This window comes from Protomyctophum bolini (assembly GCF_963924005.1).
Source record: "Protomyctophum bolini genome assembly, chromosome: 12".
Classification (NCBI taxonomy): Eukaryota; Metazoa; Chordata; class Actinopteri; order Myctophiformes; family Myctophidae; genus Protomyctophum; species Protomyctophum bolini.
In genome coordinates this window covers 34,964,588-34,988,308 of record NC_137873.1, presented here as the reverse complement: position 1 = coordinate 34,988,308, position 23,721 = coordinate 34,964,588, and the positions used below count along the sequence as shown (strand labels likewise).

General features: G+C 44.3%; 1 protein-coding gene across 4 annotated transcripts in view; it reads left to right on the top strand.

Moving 5' to 3' along the window:
- rock1 (Rho-associated, coiled-coil containing protein kinase 1) overlaps positions 1–23,721 on the top strand; it is a 61,187-nt gene that overhangs the window by 1,037 nt on the left and 36,429 nt on the right. For all 4 annotated transcript variants that reach the window (XM_080778107.1, XM_080778108.1, XM_080778109.1 and 1 more), the window contains exons 2-5: positions 14,446–14,527; positions 21,690–21,790; positions 22,142–22,279; positions 23,026–23,201. In XM_080778107.1, the coding sequence (XP_080634233.1) occupies positions 14,446–14,527; positions 21,690–21,790; positions 22,142–22,279; positions 23,026–23,201 (497 nt within the window). The remainder of the gene's footprint in view (positions 1–14,445; positions 14,528–21,689; positions 21,791–22,141; positions 22,280–23,025; positions 23,202–23,721) is intronic.

Sequence of the window (23,721 nt, the reverse complement as noted above, 5' to 3'; positions counted from 1 at the left end):
AGAAGTTTCTCTAGCGAAAGGTGTTAAGTGTGGCGCCTGAGAGTCGTTTCTATGCACTTTTACATCTAAAAAGGGTTTGTTAAAACTGAAACGTGAAGTTATCAGCAGTTGAGCCTCTTCTGTTTCCTCTTTCCCCTCCCACCCATGCTTACTTGCAGCCCAAATCATGAGTTTGTAATTGCAAAATGTAAGGTTGATGTTTATTCTCCACTAGAATGGATACCACAGCCTCCATAGGTCGTGATACTACTGTATTGTCAGATAGAAGGACTTGAGAATTGAAGAGGCGGTTACCACCAGTTGAGATGACGGCAGCGTTTGACAGACATCATCTGATCAACTAGGCTAGGGAGTGATTTGGGCAGCCAACCTTCAGACATCGCATAGATTTTTGCGCGTGTGAGCCCCCCCTTCAATGGCCAAGTAAGTGGAACGTAAGGTTTTAGACTTGTGGGTGGGCTGTTTTGCCTAGCTTTTTGGTAGCCTGGTAGTGATTTAGTTAGAAGTGATAGACTGTGTGCCTATAGTGGCCGTGTACCACCGCCTGCAAGCCTGTTCTAACCTGCAAACCTCCAGCTGCATCAGTACACCTGTTGCCTGTTCACCGGAGCCTGTCCTGGCTGCTTCCTGTGTCTGCCTGTGTGACAACTCATGAAAAGTGACTCTTTTGTCTGTGGAAAGAAGACTGCTGCTGTTGCCACACGTGTGCTAAACCCCAGAGCAACACCTCCAGTTTTTATATTGCGTGACATAATCAACGTCACTGGCACACTGTGCTGTGCATGCGACTGGATGCTCCTTTTTGTGAGCTAGGATTTGTTGATGATCGGCGTAGCTCGGAAGAGGTAGCGGCGACAAGTATTTTCGCAGGCATTTTGGCTTCAGCAGCCAGATGTGACTCATATGGCGTTCTCTTCTCTAGTCTGTACTGGGGGATCAAGCCAAAAAGCCACATGCAACACTATTGTGATTTGATGGAAGATTCTGGCCAGGATTTCCCGAGATTGTCTTTGGCAGTTTTGGAATTTACTCTAGTTGGAGCCCACTCAGCCCAGCATTGGCATTTGAACTATCATGGAAGGACCAGTAATAGTTTGTGTAGGCTGTATAAGTCTAAAGAGTAGTGTCATCGTTATGAAATCAGGTGTCAAGATAGTGATCATCCCATGTTAATTATCCATCCATTTGTAAGTGAGAGTGTACTAAATGTAACCAAATAGACCCTTGCTATGGTTCAATTTGTTACCTTTTTAGTTTTACTCTTACAAAGGGAGCATAAAAGCAGTGTTTTGGGGAGGAGGCTTTTCCTTTTGCCACACCCACCTCAGGAGTATTTCTGTCAGTGTAGGCTGCTGTAAATGCAGTCTGCTGCTGTTGACAAGAGAAGTTACCTTGCCTCTCTAACCTCCCAGTCCCACTCTAGAGAAAGGCAATTAAACTCACCTAAAAGTGCACACACTCTGCATTTTAATGGCTAAAAGCTGTGGGGACTGTTCTGTCGGCACCAGCTACACACACACACACACACACACACACACACACACACACACACACACACACACACACACAAGGGTGTTGTTCCTCTCTCTCTCTCCCCCTCTGCAATCTCTCTGATCAATGAATGGAGGCCTTTTGCTGAGGCACTCTCCACCACCACCATGCAACTCCACCCACAGCTTAATAAAATTCCATGCTAATCAAATAACCTCTTGTCTTTGACTGGCCTGGAGTCCCCTGTGTGTCTCTAAGCCATTCTGTGCGTCTGGAGAGAGAGAGAGAGAGAGAGTTGAGAGCAGGCAGGCAGCTCTGAGGTAGCTTGGGTGTGGGCTTCGTTTCTCTACCCATAAACCAAAATTATGTGGACCGAAGACTCATGTTTCTGAAAGGCCTTGAATCGGGACATTTAACTCATAAAGCAGCCTCCGACATGTTTGGCCATGAGTAATAGGTTCCCTCAAAATGCACAATGCAAGCCTTTTAGTGCCCATGTTTCTGTGCCTTTTACTCTGGCAGTTGCTATTGCAGTGTAGTAGGACTGGTGTTGTGGTAAATGCATCCCCCCCCTCTTCTTCAGAGAAGCCAGGCCTGCTGTTGCATGATGTTGACATTTTGGCCTGCACCTTCCCACTCTGCTCAAGGGTGGCCTATCAAGCTGCTGTGTTCTTCTAGCCCTGTCATCCCTTATCTACTCCCCCTAAATAATTTCTGCCGGAGAGAAGAGAGGGGCCTTATCTGGTGTTGTGCTGCCCACCATCACTGTGCTCCAGGCAGGCTTCTACTGAGGGCCATTCTGAACAGGCAGAATTCCTGGCATTGTGATGGGAGAGCTCGCTGACATTAAAAGGGCCGCATATTGTTCTGTGTGTGTGTGTGTGTGTGTGTGTGTGTGTGTGTGTGTGTGTCTGTGTGTGTTTGTTTGTTTTTTTCTGCATGCCTCCCAATAGCTCGCGTATAACTGCTGCTTTTAAATTATAAACCATGGCATTGAAAGGGGGGATTTAAAATGGTTGGCTTTACATTTTAGATACGGTATCAATCAAGTAATGAAAACAATTTTTTAATGGAATAGTTACTGTATGCTTGGTTCCTTTTTACGGTAGAGCTGATTCACCAGTTGGTGATGTGGAATGACTGAGCTGATATGTTGGAACTTGTTGGGTGTGGGCTTTGGTCTTATTTGAAATATATGAGGGCTTCCTGGCACAGCCTTTGTTGTTCCTCCTTTGACACTTAAGGAGTTGGGGTGCATTAGCCCCCACTACGTTTTGATCTCTTTCATCTCTTATTTGAACTTTTTAAATCTGTAATAATACTAATCGCAGGAAATAACTGGGCTTTTAAGGCTGTAGTAGATTGGTTCAGACCGTGATTGATGGGGGGGAATTAGGCATTTTTCTTATCCAGAATGACTTTGAATATGTGCAATGGTGGAGTAATCCTAAATGGTTTAATACAACTTTTGCAGCCAGCTTTTTGGCTTAATGTGTCAGAATAACGAATCACTTTAATATTGATAGACTAGGCCTTCTCCAGGACTAGGATTATGATATTAAAAATGTAATGCTTTTTTAGTTTACAGCATACAAGTGAAACTTCACTTTCCCCACTTTCCCCCCCCCACACAAAAGTAGTGTTTTACCCTGGGAATACACTGGAGTCGTGGAAGGAATGTTAATGGGTGTGACATTTCTTGAAGTTGTCACCTGGCATTAGTCAGCGTCGAGTGAATTGGATGCAATAATTGTTGCTAATCGTATCATTGCTTCATGTCAATTAGAGGTGTGGAAATGTGGATGATTCTGCATCAATGCAGTGCAGTGATGTGATGTAATCGAGTATCAGCATAGCCTATTAACATTTATTGTTGGTTTTCCCGGCCTTTGTTGGACAATTTAAGCTTTTTTTGGACGCCGGTGCTAATGGGGCGAAATTCAATTTAAATTTGAACACTGGACAATGGGTGGGGGCGTGAATAATGATTCAAGGAATTAACACTCTTATCGCCACCTAGTGTTCATTCAGTGATACCGCACAGTGCCAAATAGAATGTTTCAGTTCTCATCCGGGTCACACAGCCTCAGACATTCGCAGAAGGAGGTGCGACTGGTTTTTAGCAGGAGCCGATGGGGCTTAGCTTTCGCCAGAAACGGTAATATGTCGGGCGCGATGCGATTGGACAACACATTTTCTTCTGAGAAAACAAGCCGCAAAGAAACTACAATGAATGGATTCATAATGGTGTGCGCGCGCATCCATCCCCATGCTGGGAAGAACGCTGGTTTTGATATAAAGCTTTTGAACCAGCGGGTGAAAACCTATGGCCGCGATATAGCCCTGTTGGCAGCCTTCACGTATAAAAAAATACATAAATAGAGATGATCAGGACTCGAACCCGCGGCACACTGCCAGACTGGATGCCAAGGTGCCTCGACCACTGAGCCACGGCCCAGGCCCATCATGATTGTTTACATGATAAATAATTTTAGGCCAGTTGTTGGCAATAGGCATCCGGCGGGCCAGAACAGCCTGCAGCAATAATATCTGGCCCGGTAGTCGATCATTTTGAGCATATGATTTATTATACATTTTCTTCCATTTTACAATATTGGTTGTTGAGATACCTGCCCTGTTTGTTGTAGGGATTGCTCCGATCAGGTGTTTTGGTACCGAACCTGATCACCGATTGTTTTTCTCATCTTCGGCCGATACTGATACCGATCTTGTGCGTAAGGGGAAAATTCGAATATTTGTCAAATTATTATTTGTCAAATTATTTGTTTGTGTCTGTGTGGGGTGGGAGAAGAAGAAGAACGTTTAGGTTTGTCACAAAGATGCAAAATGATATACTATATATACTGATAATCTTATACCACTGAAATGGTATAAGACGGCTTCTCCAGATAGGGTATATATTGGCGATCACAGAAAGGGTAAGTTACCGATCGAGTCATTTGGAGTGAATATCGTCCGATCACCGATCAGTGGCCGATTGATCGGAGCATCTCTAATTTGTTGTAAAACCTTCTGCATAAAGCCGGACGTCGAGTAAAGCAGAATGAGTGGCAGGAAGCTTTCGTTGTCAGCTGAAATCCTCAATTTCAGATGACTAGCATGCAGTGTATTAACCCATTCTGACCTGAGATCAGATTCTAAAAATGTCTATTTGAAAATGACAGTTTTCTGAAAAAGCTATGTTTCTATGTCAGTCGTTCTTCGATTTTTAAAAAATAGCAGACCTACAAGCTCGTAGTGGCGCGCTATGAGCTTGTAGATCTGCTATTTTTAAATAGCTAAAGCATAACGTAATCTGCTAACACCAAAAGGGTTAAGAATAATGATGAATAAGATTCCTTGAATAATAGTGGGAAGTTGTGGAGCCGTGGAGATATGATTGACTGTTGACTGAAAGTTTCAGTATTCTACTGGTCTCTGTGATATACTAGCATAATCTCATAGCTACTTTTGCTATTTCCCTGGTTGTATCTTTTCGTTGTAGTTCTCTATCTGTATGCCAGGTCCAGTATGTATGTACAGTATGTATAAATGAAGAGATTGTGACGTCGTCTCTGGTGGTGCGCTGGAGTAGTTGGTGGCCTGATGCTAGATGTCATACATATTTCTCAACCAGAAGTGAACGTTGCTCTGTCAAATTTGTTCTCGAGACTAAAGTACTGAAGGAATACCAACACAGTCGAAGTAAACCCAGTAAAACTATGCCTGACCCTGAACTTATTTTGAACCTTATTCTCACTAAAACAAAACGAGGGCGTAAAAGAAAGGAGGGCGAGATGGATCATGGGTGATGACGGTACCTGTTGCCTACTGGGAGGAGGGCTGGGGACAGTTCAGACATCCGCCTGCCAGACAGTGATCAGTAGGCCAGAACAATGGCTCTATAAAGTTTATATTATACCATGCTACCTTGCAGGAAGAGAGAGGCTGTGGTTGGGGAGCCCAGAAGTTCATCAAGAGGGCTGTACAACCCACACATGTGTGGGTTGTACCCCCTGTTTGACACATGTGTGGTTTTTGAGCGGTGCCTAACCGCTCCATCGCACAGCTGTGTGACAGTGTGTGTGTTTGTGTGTGTGTGTGTCAGTTTCAGCACGTACAGCTGGGGTGACACTGTAAGAATAGTACAGTATAAATAGTACAGTGCCAGTACGGTACAGTACTACTACAGAACATTACTGTACAAGTAGTACAGTACGTATAGTTGCACCGCTCAGTTCGCACAGGTGTGAATTATTTTGTTTTACATTTCAGCTTTTTTGTCAGAATACGGTAGTCCCTTTTTTCCCCTCTTGTTGCAGACCCACACACACACACACACACACACGCACACCGTCGCTGTAGATAATGGCAAGTTTTGTCGGCCCGAGTAGTCAAGAAAGTGAATGGCTGCGTGCGAGCTCTGAGAAAGGCGTTTTATATCAATTACTATCTAAAGTCCATGTCTGCATGCCATTGGCATTTGGGTGGTGCAAAATGCTGTTCCCTGCTTTTGGGCTCTCTAATACAGGATGCCTGCCCTCATTCTAGTGACCTTTGCCTTTAATGGACACGCCTACCCCACCTATAAGGTGTTGCCTGCACTGATAACACAGCCTGACGGCGAGATTATTGAAAAAAAATAAATGCATATGAATTCCTGTGTCCACACGTCATCATGAAATAGGATTTGTTGGACCATATCAGTGCCACCCATGCATAACATCTCTAGGGCCTTCTACACCTTATACTGTCTGTATGTTTTGTAAACTAACATACAACCGGAAACCAGACCGTGGCCTTGTGGTTAGAGTGTCCGCCCTGAAACTGGGAGGTCGGGGTTCGATCCCCGGCCGGGTCATACCAAAGACTATAAAATTGGGACCCAATGCCTCCCTGCTTGGCACTCAGCATCAAAGGGTTGGATTGGGGGGGGGTCAAATCTACTACCGGTAATCAAAAGATTCCCGAGCGCGGCACGGCTGCAGCTTCACCGCTCCTTGGCTGCGGCTCACCGCTCCAAGAGACGGGTCAAATGCGGAGAACAAATTTCACTGCGGTAACGTGTGTGACAAATCGTATGACTTTGACTTTGACTTTGTCTAGGTCAAGTGAAATCAGCTGGCCTCTTTTTTTATTTATTTAAATAAGCTAATCACTTCCTATAGGGCAACAACAATGGCTGAGATGATCACTTCCATTCTGCAAATGATGAAATCTCACTTCCTAAAGATGAAAACAAATCTCACATTTTTTGTTGTGGTTTTCGGCACTGGGTCCATCCCCTATTGTTGGAACGGCCCACGGCTGCCAGTTGTAAACTGCTCTCCTCAGCTATTCGGCTAAGGGAACAACAATGGGCAGAGCTATTTGTAGATCTGCATTTCCCTCAACTGACCGACCATTGGCAGGAATGCAGACTAAAATGATCTAGTCTTAAACCACGATGAAACCTAGTGGTCCTATATTGGGGGGCAAACATTCTACGGAAATATCAGATCTACAACGTGTATATGAGCAATATACACTAAATACGTTTTGTGTAGAGCGGAATAAATGAGCTGACCAAGTATAGACCCTGGTCAACATAAACAGGGTTTAAGGGGTTCCTCCTTTTGATTTAGCCCTTGAACTTCACAGCCCCCCCCCCCCCCCCCCCAACACCCTCCCATCTCTTACTTACAAGGCCTAGTTCTATTGTCCCACTTACAGAGGAATCTGCACCCCCCTGGCTAGTAGGAGTTGGTTGGAAAAGCGAGTTGAGATCCCGGGGGTCAATGTTTAATAAGTTGGTTATTTGTGGTTGAGGTCACAAGTGCTGGCTGGCGGAGGCAAGGCATCATGGTCTTTTTTTTGTGTGTGTGCTTGCGAATCCAATACTCAGTAGAATCACATGAGCGCTCAGTCTCTTCTGTAGGGATAACTCGATTGTATTTTGACATGAAAGCCTTTATGACAGTGAGTCTCTCTCTCTCTCTCACTGGGGCCTCATAAGGAAATGGAATGCCCTTGTTGTACCATGCCTGGGTTCAGTGTCACCGCCATGCATCTAGTAGGGTTTGTTTAGCTATGCAGTCTTTCTAGGTAAGTGGGATTTCCTCTCAGTAGATTATGATGCACTGCAGGAGTGTGCATGTGTAAATGGCCCATTCTGACCTGAGATCAGATTCTAAAAATGTTTTCTACAGTTCGACAGTTTTCTGAAAAAGCTATGTTTCTATGTCAGTCGTTCTTCGATTTTTCAAAAATAGCAGACCTACAAGCTCGTAGCGCGCCACTCGGTGGCGCGCTATGAGCTTGTAGATCTGCTATTTTTCAATGGTTAAAGCATAACGTAATGCATTGCTAACACCAAAAGGGGTTCCCGCGCACAATGGGATAGGGGCTTTGGTAAAGAATACCTTCCGAAAGAATCCGAAAAGAGAACAGAAAATTGTCTTTTTTGTTAGATTTTAGATTCCTAAATCATAATATCCTAGTATGCATATTGCATATTTTGGATGAGGAATGAACCAAGGTCTAAATGTGTGGGTTTTTTTTAAAAAATATAAACATTTTAGAATATCAGCCACTCCGCAGTTCTGTTGCGCATATACACATGGAACGAAGCCTGGCTGGCTGCGCCGCTTTGTTGAATTGCCTTTTGCATGATGGGTAAACTGAGGATGTTGGCCTGCACGATTTTGTTCAGATGTGGAAGGCATTATTGTCTTGAAGAGGTGTCGGAAAGGGGAAGTGAGGGCTACAGATTTTGACTCGGGCCCACAGTCGTCTGCATGCCTTCTGCTGGCACGGAGTGCAGGAAGATGTGGCTGCATTGCCCATGGAAATTTTAACTCCCCAAGTTAAATGTCTGGAAAAAGAGAGTTGTGTGTGTGTGTGTCGTTCTCTCCCCTTATAAGCTTAAATAAATGGTTGCCAACCGCTGGGCCACTTTTTCTGTATGGCTATGAAGTTGCCATTAACGCGATGAGAACCTTTGTCATATCTCTGCTGTCGGGAAGAAACCACCTTAAACCTCAAACGTTCATTTTTCAGGAAATGAAAAAATATATACATCTTTCAGGAAATGAAGAAAACCTTATATTAACAATGTATACGACAATGTAGTACTGCCTGCAGCCTCACCAAAGTTGCTATTGTGAATTTATATATTGTCAATTAATTGCATGAGAGGAGGAGGAGGAGAAGAGGCGGTTGCGGTGGAGTTAGCTGCTTTAGCAGACAGTTTGAGGGTCCAATGGAGTTGAGAGCTTTTGTCCGAAGCGCTTTTGACTACTTTTCATTGGTTCAGTATTTTTTTTTAAACAAAAAACTAAAGGTTAGCACTGATAGCACTGATTTATAAAAAATAAAAAATAAAAGGAGTTAGGGGGTTTCCAACCGACCGCAACGATATTTATCCTTATTACCCAGTAATCCCGGAGATGTGTCGCCATGCATGCCATCTTCCCTAGCCCATTTTGGGCAGGAGCCCCTTTTGGTGTTGGCATCATGTTATGCTTTAGCTATTGAAAAATAGCAGATCTGCTATTTTTGAAAAATCGAAGAACGACTGACATAGAAACATAGCTTTTTCAGAAAACTGTCAGGATGTAGACGACATTTTTTTAATCTGATCTCGGGTCAGAATGAAAACTGTCAGGATGTAGAAGACATTTTTAGAATCTGATCTCAGGTCAGAATGGGCTAGCATCAGCAGAAATGAAGAGAAGCCCCTGCTAGCTCCCCTTTTGTTTTTCTTAGAAAATGTTCCCAAGACTGCCACATATGATTTGTAGTTAGAAGTCCCAGTGCTTGAATTGAAACCTAGGCCAGTCGCGCCACCACCTAGTACGTAGCTGAAGTAGCTGAAGCAGGGTTAATCTGGGCCTGTACCACCATATTATGCAGCAATAATAAAGGAGCCGAGGCATGATTTATCAGGGTCTGTACTAGCACTAGACAGCCCATTTTGATTTAGTTTTTGTCATATTTTACTCTGAAATGCTTCTAGCTTTAGTCGAGTAAATATAAGATTTTAGTCGACTAAATCTACAGTTGACTAGTTGACGATGACTAAAATGTGTTTTGGCAGGTCTTGATGACGGTGTAATGCTGTAATGCCTGATTTTACACTTGGTTGCACTCTGAAAATAGCAGTGCGACGCGTTGTAGAGCCTGTAAATCGGCAATTTTTCCGCTGTTGACATACACGTATGGCAGAAACACCAAAGAGAACAACCATGCCAAGCGAGAATCATCGTGTCGGTGAATAAAGGTTGCACGTCGACAATTAAGGCTGGATATTGCCAACAACCTCACCATCGAATCGATGCGTATCGCCATACAGAGGCCACATATACCATAATTGCATTGTGATACGCGTTGATTTTGAATAATGACCGTGTGTGCTGCTACAAAATGTACCAGTCCTAGAGCACCGATGACCGATTGCCAATGTTTTGACTAATATATTGTCAGAAAAATGACTAAAACTTTTTTAAACGAAAAGCAAGGGGGAAAAAAATACAAAATGAGAACAATTAATGCTTTGATGGATACATGCAAAAGATTGAATCAAATATATTAATAACTGTCGGTGCAGAAACCGATCCTTATGTTAAACACAATTAGAGAATGTGGAAGAATTGTTGTTTTGATCAACGTTTACCATAACAAAGTATTCTTTAGTTTTGGCTCTGCGAGCCCGGGTATCATCAAATGGTGGGCCTTTTTAATAAACCATTATAATGAATAATAATGGGCCTTGATATGAACTGCTTTTCAGATAAATGTTGAGCCTTTTGCAGTGTTTGCCTGTAAACATGCTGTGACGTATAGTGTGTTGTTGTCGTCTTGTCTGTCATCTTTGTTTTGGTTATCTTCTGGGAGACGAGGTCCATGTGTACCCCCCCCAAACACACACACACACACGCTCGCTCCCGCGTCTTTTTGTTTGATTTGCTCCTGTGAAACCTTTCAAGGAGGGGGGGGGGAGAAAGTGTTTCAAAACTTTTTTCATATTTTCCTACTGTCTATTTCGTATTCTGGAGTGCTTTTACCATCCTGTGGGCTTAGGTTCCTAGCGTGGCTGTCTTTAGGGTTTTCTTTGTTTTTTCCTTCATTTGTTCTCCTCCTGGCAGAACATCCTACCTCTCTGTCGGTCGGCCCGCGATAATGCCAAGCACGACTCAAAGACAAGTGCCGATTGAAAATAAAGCTCCGCATTGCAACTTTGCACTTGGGGATGGATAGCTTTCCCCCCTCTCTCTCTCTCTCTCTCTCTCTCTCTCTTCTCCTTCACTTTTTGTCGAGAACTTGTTTGGCCGCATACTTAAAATAGCTCTCTGACGTGTACAGTCCTGTTAAGGAATGTTACTGCGGCTGTCCAGAGTTTCTCTGCGGCAGGAAGTTATGCAAACGTGCATTGCTGAGCACAGAGCTGTGTGATTAGGGTCCTGGAGGACTCCGTTCCTCAGCTTCTTTTTTTTCTCTCTCCCTTCTCCTTCTTCTTCTTCCACACAGCAGCAGCAGCAGCGCAGGCTGACTAGTTACTGTATGGTCAAAAAGGCTCCATTTTTTCCCACTGCCGTTCCATAGCCTGCCTTGTGTAAGAGAGTCCCTTTTGCTGCCCTCCTCCCCCCCTTCTCTCCACCTCCACTGCTGTGACTGACTGACTGAGAGGTGGTGGGGAGGAGGTGAGGTACATGGCAGGCTTTGATACATGATGAATCATGACTGGTTTTTCCCCCCACAATCATCTTTACTTTAACGTCCAGTCGGCTGTTGATTCGGTTCTTTTTCTTTTACTATAGTCTTTCTTTACCCCCGCTGATTATGTCCCTCTCTCTGAGACATCTACAGTGCCTTCGGGAAGGCCCCCCCAGTTCCCATCCTACTTTCTTCTCCTCCCATTCTTCTTCTATCTCTCTCTCTGTCCATCCTCCCTTTCCTCCCCCTCCCCCTCCCCTCCCTCCATCCCTGAGGCATTTTCTTTTCTCATGTATATTCCTAGGGGGGGGGGGGGGTGTTTCCATGGCCCTGACCTCTACTGTGCTGCAGGAGCCACAGAGGTTTCTTAAGAGGATTCCTCGACTTGTCTTGAGCTGCTGCTGATTCACTGTGTTGTGTGTGTGTGTGTGTGTGTGTGTGTGTCACCATTGTTTTGCTCAGAGGTGCAGAATGGCACTGTCTCATTACTTGGCAGGGGCTTCCCTCAGTGTTCAGGTGTTCCAGGCTTTGGTCCTAACGAATGCGTGTGCGTTCATACAGATAACCTGCTAATGGCCCGTCTCCTTTGAACAATGACAGCGGTTCTTCTTTTGTGTAACATGTCCCCATGGTTTATAGGCACATCTTATCCATGTGCTGCGTTCACACGGGCAGACGCAAAAGATGCAAAGCTACGCAGCGTATTTGTATCCACGTAGCTGATGTTGGAACCGGCGAAACCTTTTTTGTGTGTCTCGTTGTAGCCGCTTTTGCAGCAGCTACAAGCGGCATCAGATGTATCTTTGCATCTTTGTGTCGCTGGCCCTCCATTGAGAATGAGCGGTAGACTGTATCTTTGCATCTGCCTGTGCGAAGCATTATGGTTCTGTACTATAAATGTTCTCATCTGCAGGGTCAACTCTGCAAGCGGGGTGTCCCACACACACACACACACACACCGACTGGATGTTTTTGACCGAGGCTCTAGTATGTTAAGCGTTTGTACGCTCGCTTTGTGTCAACCATCCTGGATTAAAGAAGATTAGATTGAATCCGTGCCCGTGGCACTTCTGCTATGGAGGATAACTAGCCCTCATGTTTATAGCTGGTGGGGGGGAAACCCACCCACCCACCCACCCCTCCCTCCCACCCACCCCTCCTGCATTCTGGTGGTGTCTTCAGCGTTGAAAGCAGTTTGACATAATTCTGCACAGCAAAACTAAATAGTGTGTAGAATTGTGCATGCAAAGGCAAAAGGCATTCTTTACACTTATCACATGACCTTTTTGTTCTGGGTAGTTCACTGTTGGTATTCATGTTTGATGTAGAATTGATAACACTGTGTCATTCACCACTGCATGCTCTGACAGCTGTCTGAGATAATGCCGTAGCGCGCAGGGTTTATTTGAGATAGCAGAGGCAGGTCAAGCTTGTCCAACTTGCAGTGCCATCAACATACATTGTAGCTCTGGGCGGAAACAGGTGATTTCAATTTGAAATATAGCTGCGAGCAGCGATAAGGCGGGACCAAGGAGAGGGAGAGAGAGAGAAGGGTGGAGAGAGAGAGAGAGAGAGACAGAGAGAGAGAGAGAGAGAGAGAGAGAGAGAAAGAGAGAGAGAGGGGGGGGTGGAGAGAGAGATAGAGAGAAAGAGGGAGAGAGAAAGAGAGAGAGGGGGGTGGAGAGAGAGAGAGAGAGAGGGGGTGGAGAGAGATAGAGAGAGAGAGGGGGGGTGGAGAGAGGGGTGGCGAGAGAGAGAGAGAGAGAGAGGGGGGGGTGGAGAGGGAGAGAGAAAGAGAGAGAGAACAATATGCACAAATAAGAATCACAGGCTGAGTTGTCGCTACCCGGATTTGAACCAGTGACCCTGTGGTCCAAAGTTGAGAGCTCTACCGACTGAGCTAAGCAGACACTGTCAGTTGACTCATTCTAAACAGTAACATGCAGTATAGGTATTAGCTGCCAACCGTATTTGGAAGACGTATTAGTTGCATGAGAGGTTTCACAAAACAGCATTTTCGTTGGCTCATAAAAACTTCATTTTTTCACTTAAAAGAAATCTGTTACGATTTTTTGTTCGTTTAAGTCCAAAGTTCAAGTGTAGACGTTTTTGTACATTTTGATCAAAGATTCTGGGAGGAGATAGATTTTAAATGGTTTTCATATAATTCAAAATGGTGGGTAATGTAAAGGTCAGAGGTCAAAAGTCAGAATACGAAAGTTGTTCACCATGAGGAGACAAATATGTGTATCAAAGTGTCATTGCCAACGGTCAAACGGTTCATGAGATATGCAAGTTCAAAGTTTGCATTTTCAGTGCTATAGCGCCACCATTTGGCCAATGGTCATGGGCTTCACATGGTCACTGTTTGGCATGGCCCTCTACCAGATTACAGAGTTTCGTAAAAACCGACTGCACGGTTCAGTCAGAACAGCTATCACAAAACAGCATTTTCGTTGGCTCATAAAAACTTCATTTTTTCACTTAAAAGAAATCTGTTACGATTTTTTGTTCGTTTAAGTCCAAAGTTCAAGTGTAGACGTTTTTGTACATTTTGATCAAAGATTCTGGGAGGAGATAGATTTTAAATGGTTTTCATATAATTCAAAATGGTGGGTAATGTAAAGGTCAGAGGTCAAAAGTCAGAATACGAAAGTTGTTCGCCATGAGGAGACAAATATGTGTATCAAAGTGTCATTGCCAACGGTCAAACGGTTCATGAGATATGCACGTTCAAAGTTTGCATTTTCAGTGCTATAGCGCCACCATTTGGCCAATGGTCATGGGCTTCACATGGTCACCGTTTGGCATGGCCCTCTACCAGATTACAGAGTTTCGTAAAAAGCGACTGCACGGTTCAGTCAGAACAGCTATTTTTGGCGGAAGAAGAAAAAAAAACACAAATACAAGAAGTGACCAAAGTCACTGCGTGTCTTCTTGGTCCCTTAATTAGTTAGTTTTCGTATGTTTTTAGACATATGTTCTATACTAATCGTGCCCCCTATACGTAAATCATTCCACACGGGGGGCTAGCTACAGTGAGTCTGGATTAACCAAACTTTTAAATCATTTTTATGGATAAATTCTTAGCAAACGTCTTAATATTTAGGCTGGCAGTGAAATCTGAGCTTCGTTGGTCTTGTGAGATATCTGAAGACCAGAAAAAGCACCCTTGGTTGCTTTTTGTTTGACGCTGACAAGCCGAGACGTGACAGGCTGTAGTACTGATGTTTTATTTCCTTTCTTCACCCCCTGCTCCAGGACGGCTTGGATGCGCTGGTGTACGACCTTGACTTCCCCGCCCTGAGGAAAAACAAGAGCATTGACAACTTCTTGAATAGATGTAAGTACTAAAAGCACATACAATGCCTTTCGCTTCATCATGGCCTCCTTTTTCACACCCCTCCCTCCTTGTCTTTCGCTTCTATCGTTCATATTTGCAGACCCCCCCCCCCCACACACACACACACACACACACTACATATTGGCATAAGCCTCAGCCCAGGAACGAGGGCTTCTTTTTATTTTTTGGGTCAGTGCCTCCATGCAGGCTCCGGCACAATTGTGTCTGCTGCGTGTTCCCCCAACAAAGGGGCTTTCATGAATGGTTGGTGACCCACATGATGCCTATCATGATGGCTTCCATCTATCGCAGACTGGGGGAGCTATGGTAGAAAATACAAGGGCAGAGGAAGAGTAGGGATGCTCCCGGCCGGTTTTTTTTTCTTCTTCGTGATCGGCCGATACCAATCTTGTGCGTAAAGGAGAAAATCTGAATATCGCCCCAAATTATTATACGTCAAAACCACCTGTCAAAACTGTTCCTGTGTGAGGGGAGGAAGGGGAGAATGTTTAGGGCTGTCTCAAAGATGCAAAACGATATTATATTATCTAATATAACAAGGCTTAAGTTGGTCACGTGCCAAAAGCGGTGGACAGAAACTGGTCTACAGAAACTGCTGTTGCCCCACAGGGGCAGAAACAAGGCCTTTTAACCAGGCTACTTGCACACACTGCAACTCGCTTACAATTCGCAAACCTGGCAACACTGCTCTGTGTTCTCATAGGCCCACCAGGCCCGCCCCCACACTACTCTTCAGTCTCACAATCAGCCATCTTGCTTTTTAGGGCCCTCGCAGGATAACAGAAAGAAGGAAGGGGAGAAATTAGTGCTTATCCCTTCTAAATCCCTGTATTTACAAAATAAAACACTCAGCGAATCCCTTAGTTAAATCAACATTGTTCATTGTCACTACTTGGATTGTGCCGAAATATTTACGTTACACGTATAGCTTTTGCTATTTTCGCCTGCCAGCCCACCGCCGACTACACACGCCTGCACACACACACACACACACACACACACACACACACACACACACACACACACACACACACAGGAATGGCTATACGGCGGCGACACAGCAGTGCAGCGTTATAATTTTCAGTTTCATTAAATAACTGTCTTTCTCAGCGTGCGCACGTGCGCACACAACATTATTCAAGTGAAATGCGTAACGCCAATATTGGGCTCAACTACGTTCACTTAATGGGGCCAGTCCTTCACAGTGACACACGCGTTAGATGAACCACGCGACCGGGATGGTTTCTACCCCTCAATGTCGTGCATTTGCTGCGCCCTTCTAATGCTGCGCCACGCCTACTCTATACTGCTCCATGCGACTCGAACAGCGTCAGCAGCAGCAGCTCCGAGCCTCCGTCAGAAAGGCTGCCCACACCACTGCACAGCCCCACACCCAAATGAATCGAATGAATGAATAAGGCGCTTATATCGCTTTTGCTCAGTGGATGGGACATTTACATTAAAAGCAATCGGATGGACGCGTGGATAACGGCATGGCTGTGTGCAATCGGAGTGAAAGCTTCCATAATCCATATAGCTTCCATGCTAGCTGCTTCAGACACAGGGGAGGGAGAAATAGTGCGAAATAGCGCTTATGCAACAATTACCCTTAAAACAAACACCTCAACTCGATGTCATTGTGAATCAGAATTTCGAGCGAAAAAAAGTGTGCGTGTGTGTGTGTGTGTGTGTGTGTGTGTGTGTGTGTGTGGGGGGGGGGGGGGGGGGGGGGTGTGTGTCGCGTCGCCCTCCAGCTGCAATGCGAGTGTGCGCTGTGTGCAGGGCACACTACTGAGTTTAAAACACAGCTGAAACATGAAGTGGAGTCTGTCCAACGACGTCGAGTCTGTGGGGGCTATATGAAGAATTAAATAGCCCCTTTTAGTCCCCATGAGGATTTTCGTGGACATTTTATATTAACATTACAGATTTTCTGGGAATTATTGACACTCTGTGACTCTGTCACAGACTGCATACTAGCGTATTTACACATGCTCTGGAATTCCGCCGGCTGTTCAGAGGTGTTAAAAGTACTCAAATGCTAATCGGGTTTCTTTTGTTTTCACCTAGCCAGGTATTATATGCCTACAGTACAGTGCCCATAGGCGGCGGGTGTGTAAGGCAGCAACACTGACACTTTCAGCGGAGTGACTCGAGAAAAGACCCATATCGTCCAAAATAGGCTAATCCGTCGTTGTCTGTGTATAGGCTAATTCATTGGTAAAAGTATGCTAAATAACTCAATTTTAGACCATTTGGGAAATAAATAAATCCGCGGCGGAAAGTACAATGTGCATGCACACAATATGTAAATAAATAAATGTGTTACATTTTCTTGCATAAACACAAAGAGCTGTTTCCATAACTGCACAAATTATTGCACATAACATGAGTAGCTGTTATAATAACATAATAACATAACATGAGTAGCTCTTTGCCTGCCTGCCTGTCTGTCTGTCCATGAGTAGTTATTTGTCTGTCTGTCAATGAGTAGCTGTCTTACTGTCTGCCTGTCTATGAGTAGCTGTCTGCCTGCCTGTCTATGAGTAGCTGTCTGCCTGCCTGCCTGTCTGTCCAATTGTCCATGAGTAGCTGTCTGTCTGCCTGTCTGAGTAGCTGTCTGCCTGCCTGCCTAATTGTCCATGAGTAGCTGTCTGTCTGCCTGTCTATGAGTAGCTGTCTGCCTGCCTGCCTGCCTAATTGTCCATGAGTAGCTGTCTGTCTGCCTGTCTATGAGTAGCTGTCTGCCTTCCTGCCTGTCCAATTGTCCATGAGTAGCTGTCTGTCTGTCTATGAGTAGCTGTCTGCCTGCCTGCCTGTCCAATTGTCCATGAGTAGCTGTCTGTCTGTCTATGAGTAGCTGTCTGCCTTCCTGCCTGTCCAATTGTCCATGGGTAGCTGTCTGTCTGTCTATGAGTAGCTGTCTGCCTTCATGCCTGCCTGTCCAATTGTCCATGAGTAGCTGTCTGTCTGCCTGTCTATGAGTAGCTGTCTGCCTGCCTGCCTGTCCAATTCTCCATGAGTAGCTGTCTGTCTGCCTGTCTATGAGTAGCTGTCTGCCTGCCTGCCTGTCCAATTCTCCATGAGTAGCTGTCTGTCTGCCTGTCTATGAGTAGCTGTCTGCCTGCCTGTCCAATTCTCCATGAGTAGCTGTCTGTCTGCCTGTCTATGAGTAGCTGTCTGACTGCCTGCCTGTCCAATTATCCATGAGTAGCTGTCTGTCTGCCTGTCTATGAGTAGCTGTCTGCCTGCCTGCCAGCCAGCAAGTTGGTTAACAGAAAATAAATTGTTATGGCTGAGTAAAATAAAATACAATAAACACAATTTGCCTGAAAATAGATTACCCAGCTATGACCTTTTTCATGAAAAAAATGTAGTAGTGATATGGCTGACTGAGTAAAATAAAACAATCTACCTGAAAATAGATAGCTATAAGTGAAGAACTATTAATGGCAGCTGGGTTTCATCATTCAAATAAAATAGAATTCTGTCCGTTTAGCTATAAAATTATTTCAGGGAATAGGGATACACAGTATATGTCTTTCATTTGCATTGCATCTCCCCCCCCCCCCCCCCCCCCCGCCCCAAACTTTTATTGTCGTTCGAGTAATAGTACAACTCTAATAGTATTACTTATAATAATGTCATTAAAGATAACTTCTAGTACTAGTAATTCTAGTACTATATATCTGATTGACTTTTATACCACTGAAATGGTATAAGACTAGAGAGGTGTCAAAAAAAGAATTAGAATCGCGATTCCCGTTATGAACGACTCAAAATCGATTCATATTTTCCAAAAATCTCTCTTTTCTTTTCCTTTCTTTTCTTTTCTTTTTTTTGTGGCATGTCTTCAGTCATTTTCAAGTTACTGTAGTCACTTCAGTCCTATGTTTTGAATCAAGAATCATTTAGATTTTGAATCGAATCGTGACCCCAAGAATCTGGGACACCCAAAGATTCACAGCCCTATATATATGACGGTTTCTCCACATAGGGTAAATTGCCGATCACCGATCGAGTCATTTGCAGTGAATTTCGGCCGATCACCGATCGATCGGTGGCCCATTATCGGAGCATCTCTGAGTAAAAGTCTGTGTAGGCGGAGTCTGAGAACAACCGTAGAGTACCCAAGTCCTGACATCACTCGTTCATAACCTGGGTCGCACACGTTTTTCTCCATGGAGAATAACATTGGGTCATCTTAGAATCGTGGCTCAAAAATAAACCCAACTGTCTCTCTGATATTGTCGGGGAGGTGGCTCTGTATCGTTTATAACTGGTAATTCTGCGGCAGTAACAACATCGTTTTTATTTTCTCGTCGTCGGTTGATTCTTCATAATTATCCAAAATCCTGCGTTCACATGGGCACATGGCCAAAAGACGCAAAGATGCAAAGCTACACAGTGAATTTTTTGCTGTTCGCTACAAACTACAAACTTGCACTTTGCATCTTCGTGTCGCTGGCTTCCATTGACAAATGAATGGTAGACTGTATCTTTGCATCTGCCCGTGTGAACGCAGCATATTAATCAAACCGCCATCGCCATGTTCATTTTTGTTTATTTTTGGAACACAGTTCTCATTTGACACTATATATATATATAGAAAAAGAAGTCTATGGGAATTCAGAATGTGGGCAAAACGTAGGATAGACTTCTGTGCTTTATGAGGATGGTGTAGAAAGTTTTAAGGATAACCATGCAAAACGGTTATCGTTGTTGGAAACCTTGTATTTCCAAAAAGGCTTAATAACCTGTGTTCCTGTTCCAATGGCTCTATTGTAGTTATTATTCAGTCAGTAGTCTCAAGCTCTTGTTAATACACTTTTCACTGATACACTGATGCAGGGAATTATTGCATTTTTCCATATCGTTATTATCATTTGGCTCAACCTCAACATGGCCAATAAGGATATTTAACAACCAACATTTGAAAGCTGATGTGCTTTTATTGCAAATAGAAAAGTTTCTGAACGTCTCGGCATCGCCACGTGCTGAAAATAGCTGATCTGCAAGCTCACAACAACGTGTGGCGGACGCGACGCGTTGTGAGCTTGTAAATCTGCTATTTTCAGCATGCAACATGTCGTACAACGAAGAATATACTAGACCGTTTCATGTCTGCATCTTTGTTTAGTTTTTTCGGAGTTGATCAGTGAGCACGCCGCCGCCGCTTGTTACGACTCGCATGCGCACATGCGCATGCGCACATGCGCAGGCACGTCACTCACGTGCATGGCAGGCACTCAGGCCAGAGGCAGGCAAAGAGGGAGAGAGAGAGTGGACTCAGCGATTGAGCCAAAAGAAAGTAATATTTTCTTATCACACAGTTAAAAAAACAAACAAAAAAAAATGATCGGTTTTATTTATTTCTTTCCTTTTTTCAAGTATCACCGGTGCGACCTCGTTAAATTTTAAGTAGCACCTTAAGAAATTAAGTGTAATATGCGACCTATTAAGTCGCACGCTGGTGCGTGGAGCCCTGTACATATTACATAAGTATGCGTGCCCCGGTTATTTTCTGTAGTCTGCTCTTGACTGCATATTGACCCCATGTGCTGCTACAGCAGCAGTTCAGTTGTGTTTATATCATGACTTTTATTAAATTGTTTTATTTCTTAGTCCCAACTGGGGCCGTTCAAGACATGTCCAACAGTCCTGCCAAACTGTGAAAGTTTGAATTCTCTTATTCCAAGTGCCGCTGCTGACTGCAAACTAGTGAGTGCTGAGCCTTGGGGGCGAAAGCTGTCATTCCGCGTTTGTTCAATTAGTTTTGGTACAGTACTTTTAGTGTTCAACAAGCCAAGCGTTGGAAACGCTGTGATGGACATTAATGGACTTTAAGCTGTCTTGTGAGAAAAGACCTGTCGCCAATGGCATGCGCTGCCTCAAGGGCTCTCTCTGGTCAACTGAACGCTTTCCAGGAGCGCTGCATGCATTCTGCAGTGCAACCACCACCCCATCAAACATCAAACTGAACTGCTCTGTTCATAATATTTACAAGCCCTCGTTTTACTGTAGAAAAAGAATGTCCTATGAGGAAATTCTTTGAATAATAGTAGTTTGTTTGTTTATGATTGCCGACCCCTCCCACCCTGCCAGCTCTCTTTTTTTGCACCCTCTCTGCCCTCAGGTAAGAGACTTCGGTCTCTAAAGTGCAACACCCTCCCGCGTTAAGAACAGCACTTATCCCGAGGCTGTTCGCCTTCCTGAATGCCGACCTCTCTTTTCACTCGCACTTTACAGCGCGAAGCTGCGATGAATTGCTATTTATTTAGCGTGAATTGCAAACGATTTGCATTCTTCTTATTTATTGGCCCCTCTCATATGGGGGGAAAGGGTACTTTTGTATCTTTTTTTCTACTGTCTGAATATGTGATGTGAATATGCGTCTATTTGTACGTGTCTGTTTTTAGAGCACTGAAACAAATTCTAATCGACTCTGTTGACATGGCAAAAAAGAGTATTGAATCTTGAATCTTCGTACATTTGTTTCATCCAGCCAGCTAGTTATAGGAATCTTCTTTAACCTAAGTGGAAATTACTTCTTCTAATAGCCTCAGCCATGACTTATTTTATTTTTAGATGAATTGAACTTGGATGCCCCCCCCCCCTCTTCCATGCACTCATTTTTTGTGCCCGCTGTGACCCATGTGAATCAAATGAGTATCCCCTTAGTTCAACTATGACCAAATTTGGCTGAGCAGTGAATGTCGTCTCCCCTAGGGGAGAGCCAGCATTGTTGCATCAGGGAGAGGCCTGTTCTCTCCAGTATAAAGCAGCAAAAGTACTCCCAAGCCGTCCTCTCTCAGCTGTGCAGACGAGGTCCATTGTCAACGAAAGGGAAGGTTTCCTCTCCCGTTCCTCTTTGCCAACAAGTGTGGAAGTTCTCCATAAATCCACATAAATTTGCCCTCGTTTTATCCGGACAAAGCAAAGCACAACACCCACATTTGGTGAAAGGGGGAGAATCATAGCCAGTAAGCTAAGCTAAACCATCCATGTCCTGCAAATGTCACTAGTTTCAGCATTTAAAAAAATTATAATAATACTGTATATACTTTAGGTTTCTGAGGATAAGGCTCTTCCACTCATGAGATCAATGCAATAATGTTGTCTTTTGCTTCTGTTTTCCCAGATAAGGATACGATTAGTAAAATCCGGGATCTGCGCATGAAAGCCGAGGACTATGAGGTAGTTAAAGTTATTGGGAGAGGAGCGTTCGGCGAGGTGCAGTTGGTAAGTTTCCCCGTTGTCGCTTGTTTTGTTTTAGTTTTCTTTGTTTTAAAAGTGTTGTGTGGCACTACGCACACAATGTGTTTTAACAGGCCTTATACTATTGCACATATAGAAAGTATACATCCAAAGTGTTGTATTATTATTATTGGATTAATATTATCTTCTACTTTTTGGCATCGCTAAATACCGTCACTTTCACTTCATTTGATTGTTTTCCCAAGAGCGACCGACCCCTGAAAGGGCATTTAACTTTGATTTTTAGCAAAGTCATATTGTCTCACTTCAGGGGCATTGTTGCCATATTATTATCCCTTCTGTATATTAATCCCACCCCTTTTGACTCTTTTCCAGGTTCGACACAAAGCAACGAGGAAGGTCTACGCCATGAAGCTGCTGAGCAAATTTGAGATGATCAAGAGGTCGGACTCTGCTTTTTTCTGGGAGGAGAGGGACATCATGGCCTTTGCCAACAGCGCCTGGGTAGTGCAGGTATAAAAAAAAAACGACGAATGGCTCCTTTCAAAGCTTATTATTATTATTATAAATATCCTCACGATTTTGCAACGCAATTTCTTTTCACCCAGTGTCAATTATCTAATGTAAATCCTGGGCGCTATATACGCCCTCTGCCAACCTTGGTGAGAGCAACGGTGCATATGCATGAGGAGTCCAAGCCGTTTCTTTTCACCTGAGGGGGGGGGAACACACGTAATCCCAACCAGTTCCTTTCCCCTCCCATCAGGCACCCCCCCCCGGCTGGCCAGGGGGAGGCACTTCTGTGAGACTTCAATAGCATTCAAAATAACCTTTTCATGAAATTAAACATTTTTTTCTGTGGGGTAGGGTAGGTATACCCTCACAAAAAACATGCAGTAATCCTGGTCTCTTAAACTGCCTCCCCCCTGGCCAGCCGGGGCGCCTGATGGAGGGGAAAGGAACTGGTTGGAATAACGTGTTCCTTCCACGCGCTATATACGTCCAACCAGGGGAAACTTCCCCCCCACTGTCAGGTGTAAAGGAGAAACTTGGACACTCGGGCATGAAGGAAGCATGAGTTCAAGTCCGTTGCTCTCCCCAGTTTGGCGGACGGAGGGTGTGTGTAGAGCCCAAGGATCACATTAGATAATTGACACAGGGGGTGAAAAATGGGGTTACAAAATCGTGGGATAAAAACCATTTTAGTAGTAAAATGAAATTAAACAATTTTTCCGTTTTACCCCCCCCCCCCCCCGCAGCTCTTTTTTGCCTTCCAGGACGACCGCTACCTCTACATGGTGATGGAATACATGCCCGGCGGCGACCTGGTCAACCTGATGAGCAACTACGACGTCCCAGAGAAGTGGGCCCGCTTCTACACGGCCGAGGTGGTCCTGGCGCTGGACGGCATCCACGCCATGGGCTTCATCCACCGGTAAAACCTATACATCTAATGTTTAACCCATTCTGACCTGAGATCAGATTCAAAAAAATCATAATGTCTTCTATACATCCTGACAGTTTTTCATTCTGACCTGAGATCAGATTCTAAAAAAAGTGTCTTCTATACATCCTGACAGTTTTTCATTCTGACCTAAGATCAGATTCTAAAAAAATGTCTTCTATGTCAGTCGCTCTTCGATTTTTCAAAAAGAGCAGACGTACAATCTCGTAGCACTCAATATTTCATGTCAAGGACCACAAAACATTTCTGTATTTGGCCGCCGACCCCCATCTGAAAATATCTTGTTCCAGGGACCTCCCACAGTAGCAAAGATTTGAGTTAAAAACTCACTCTGTAACAATATATAATTAAAAGATTTCAGGCACATTTTCACGATTTTTCAAAAATCGCAGACCTACAAGTTCATAGCGCGGCACTCGGTGGCGCGCTATGAGCTTGTAGATCTGTCATTTTTCAATAGCTAAAGCATAACATAATGCTAACACCAAAA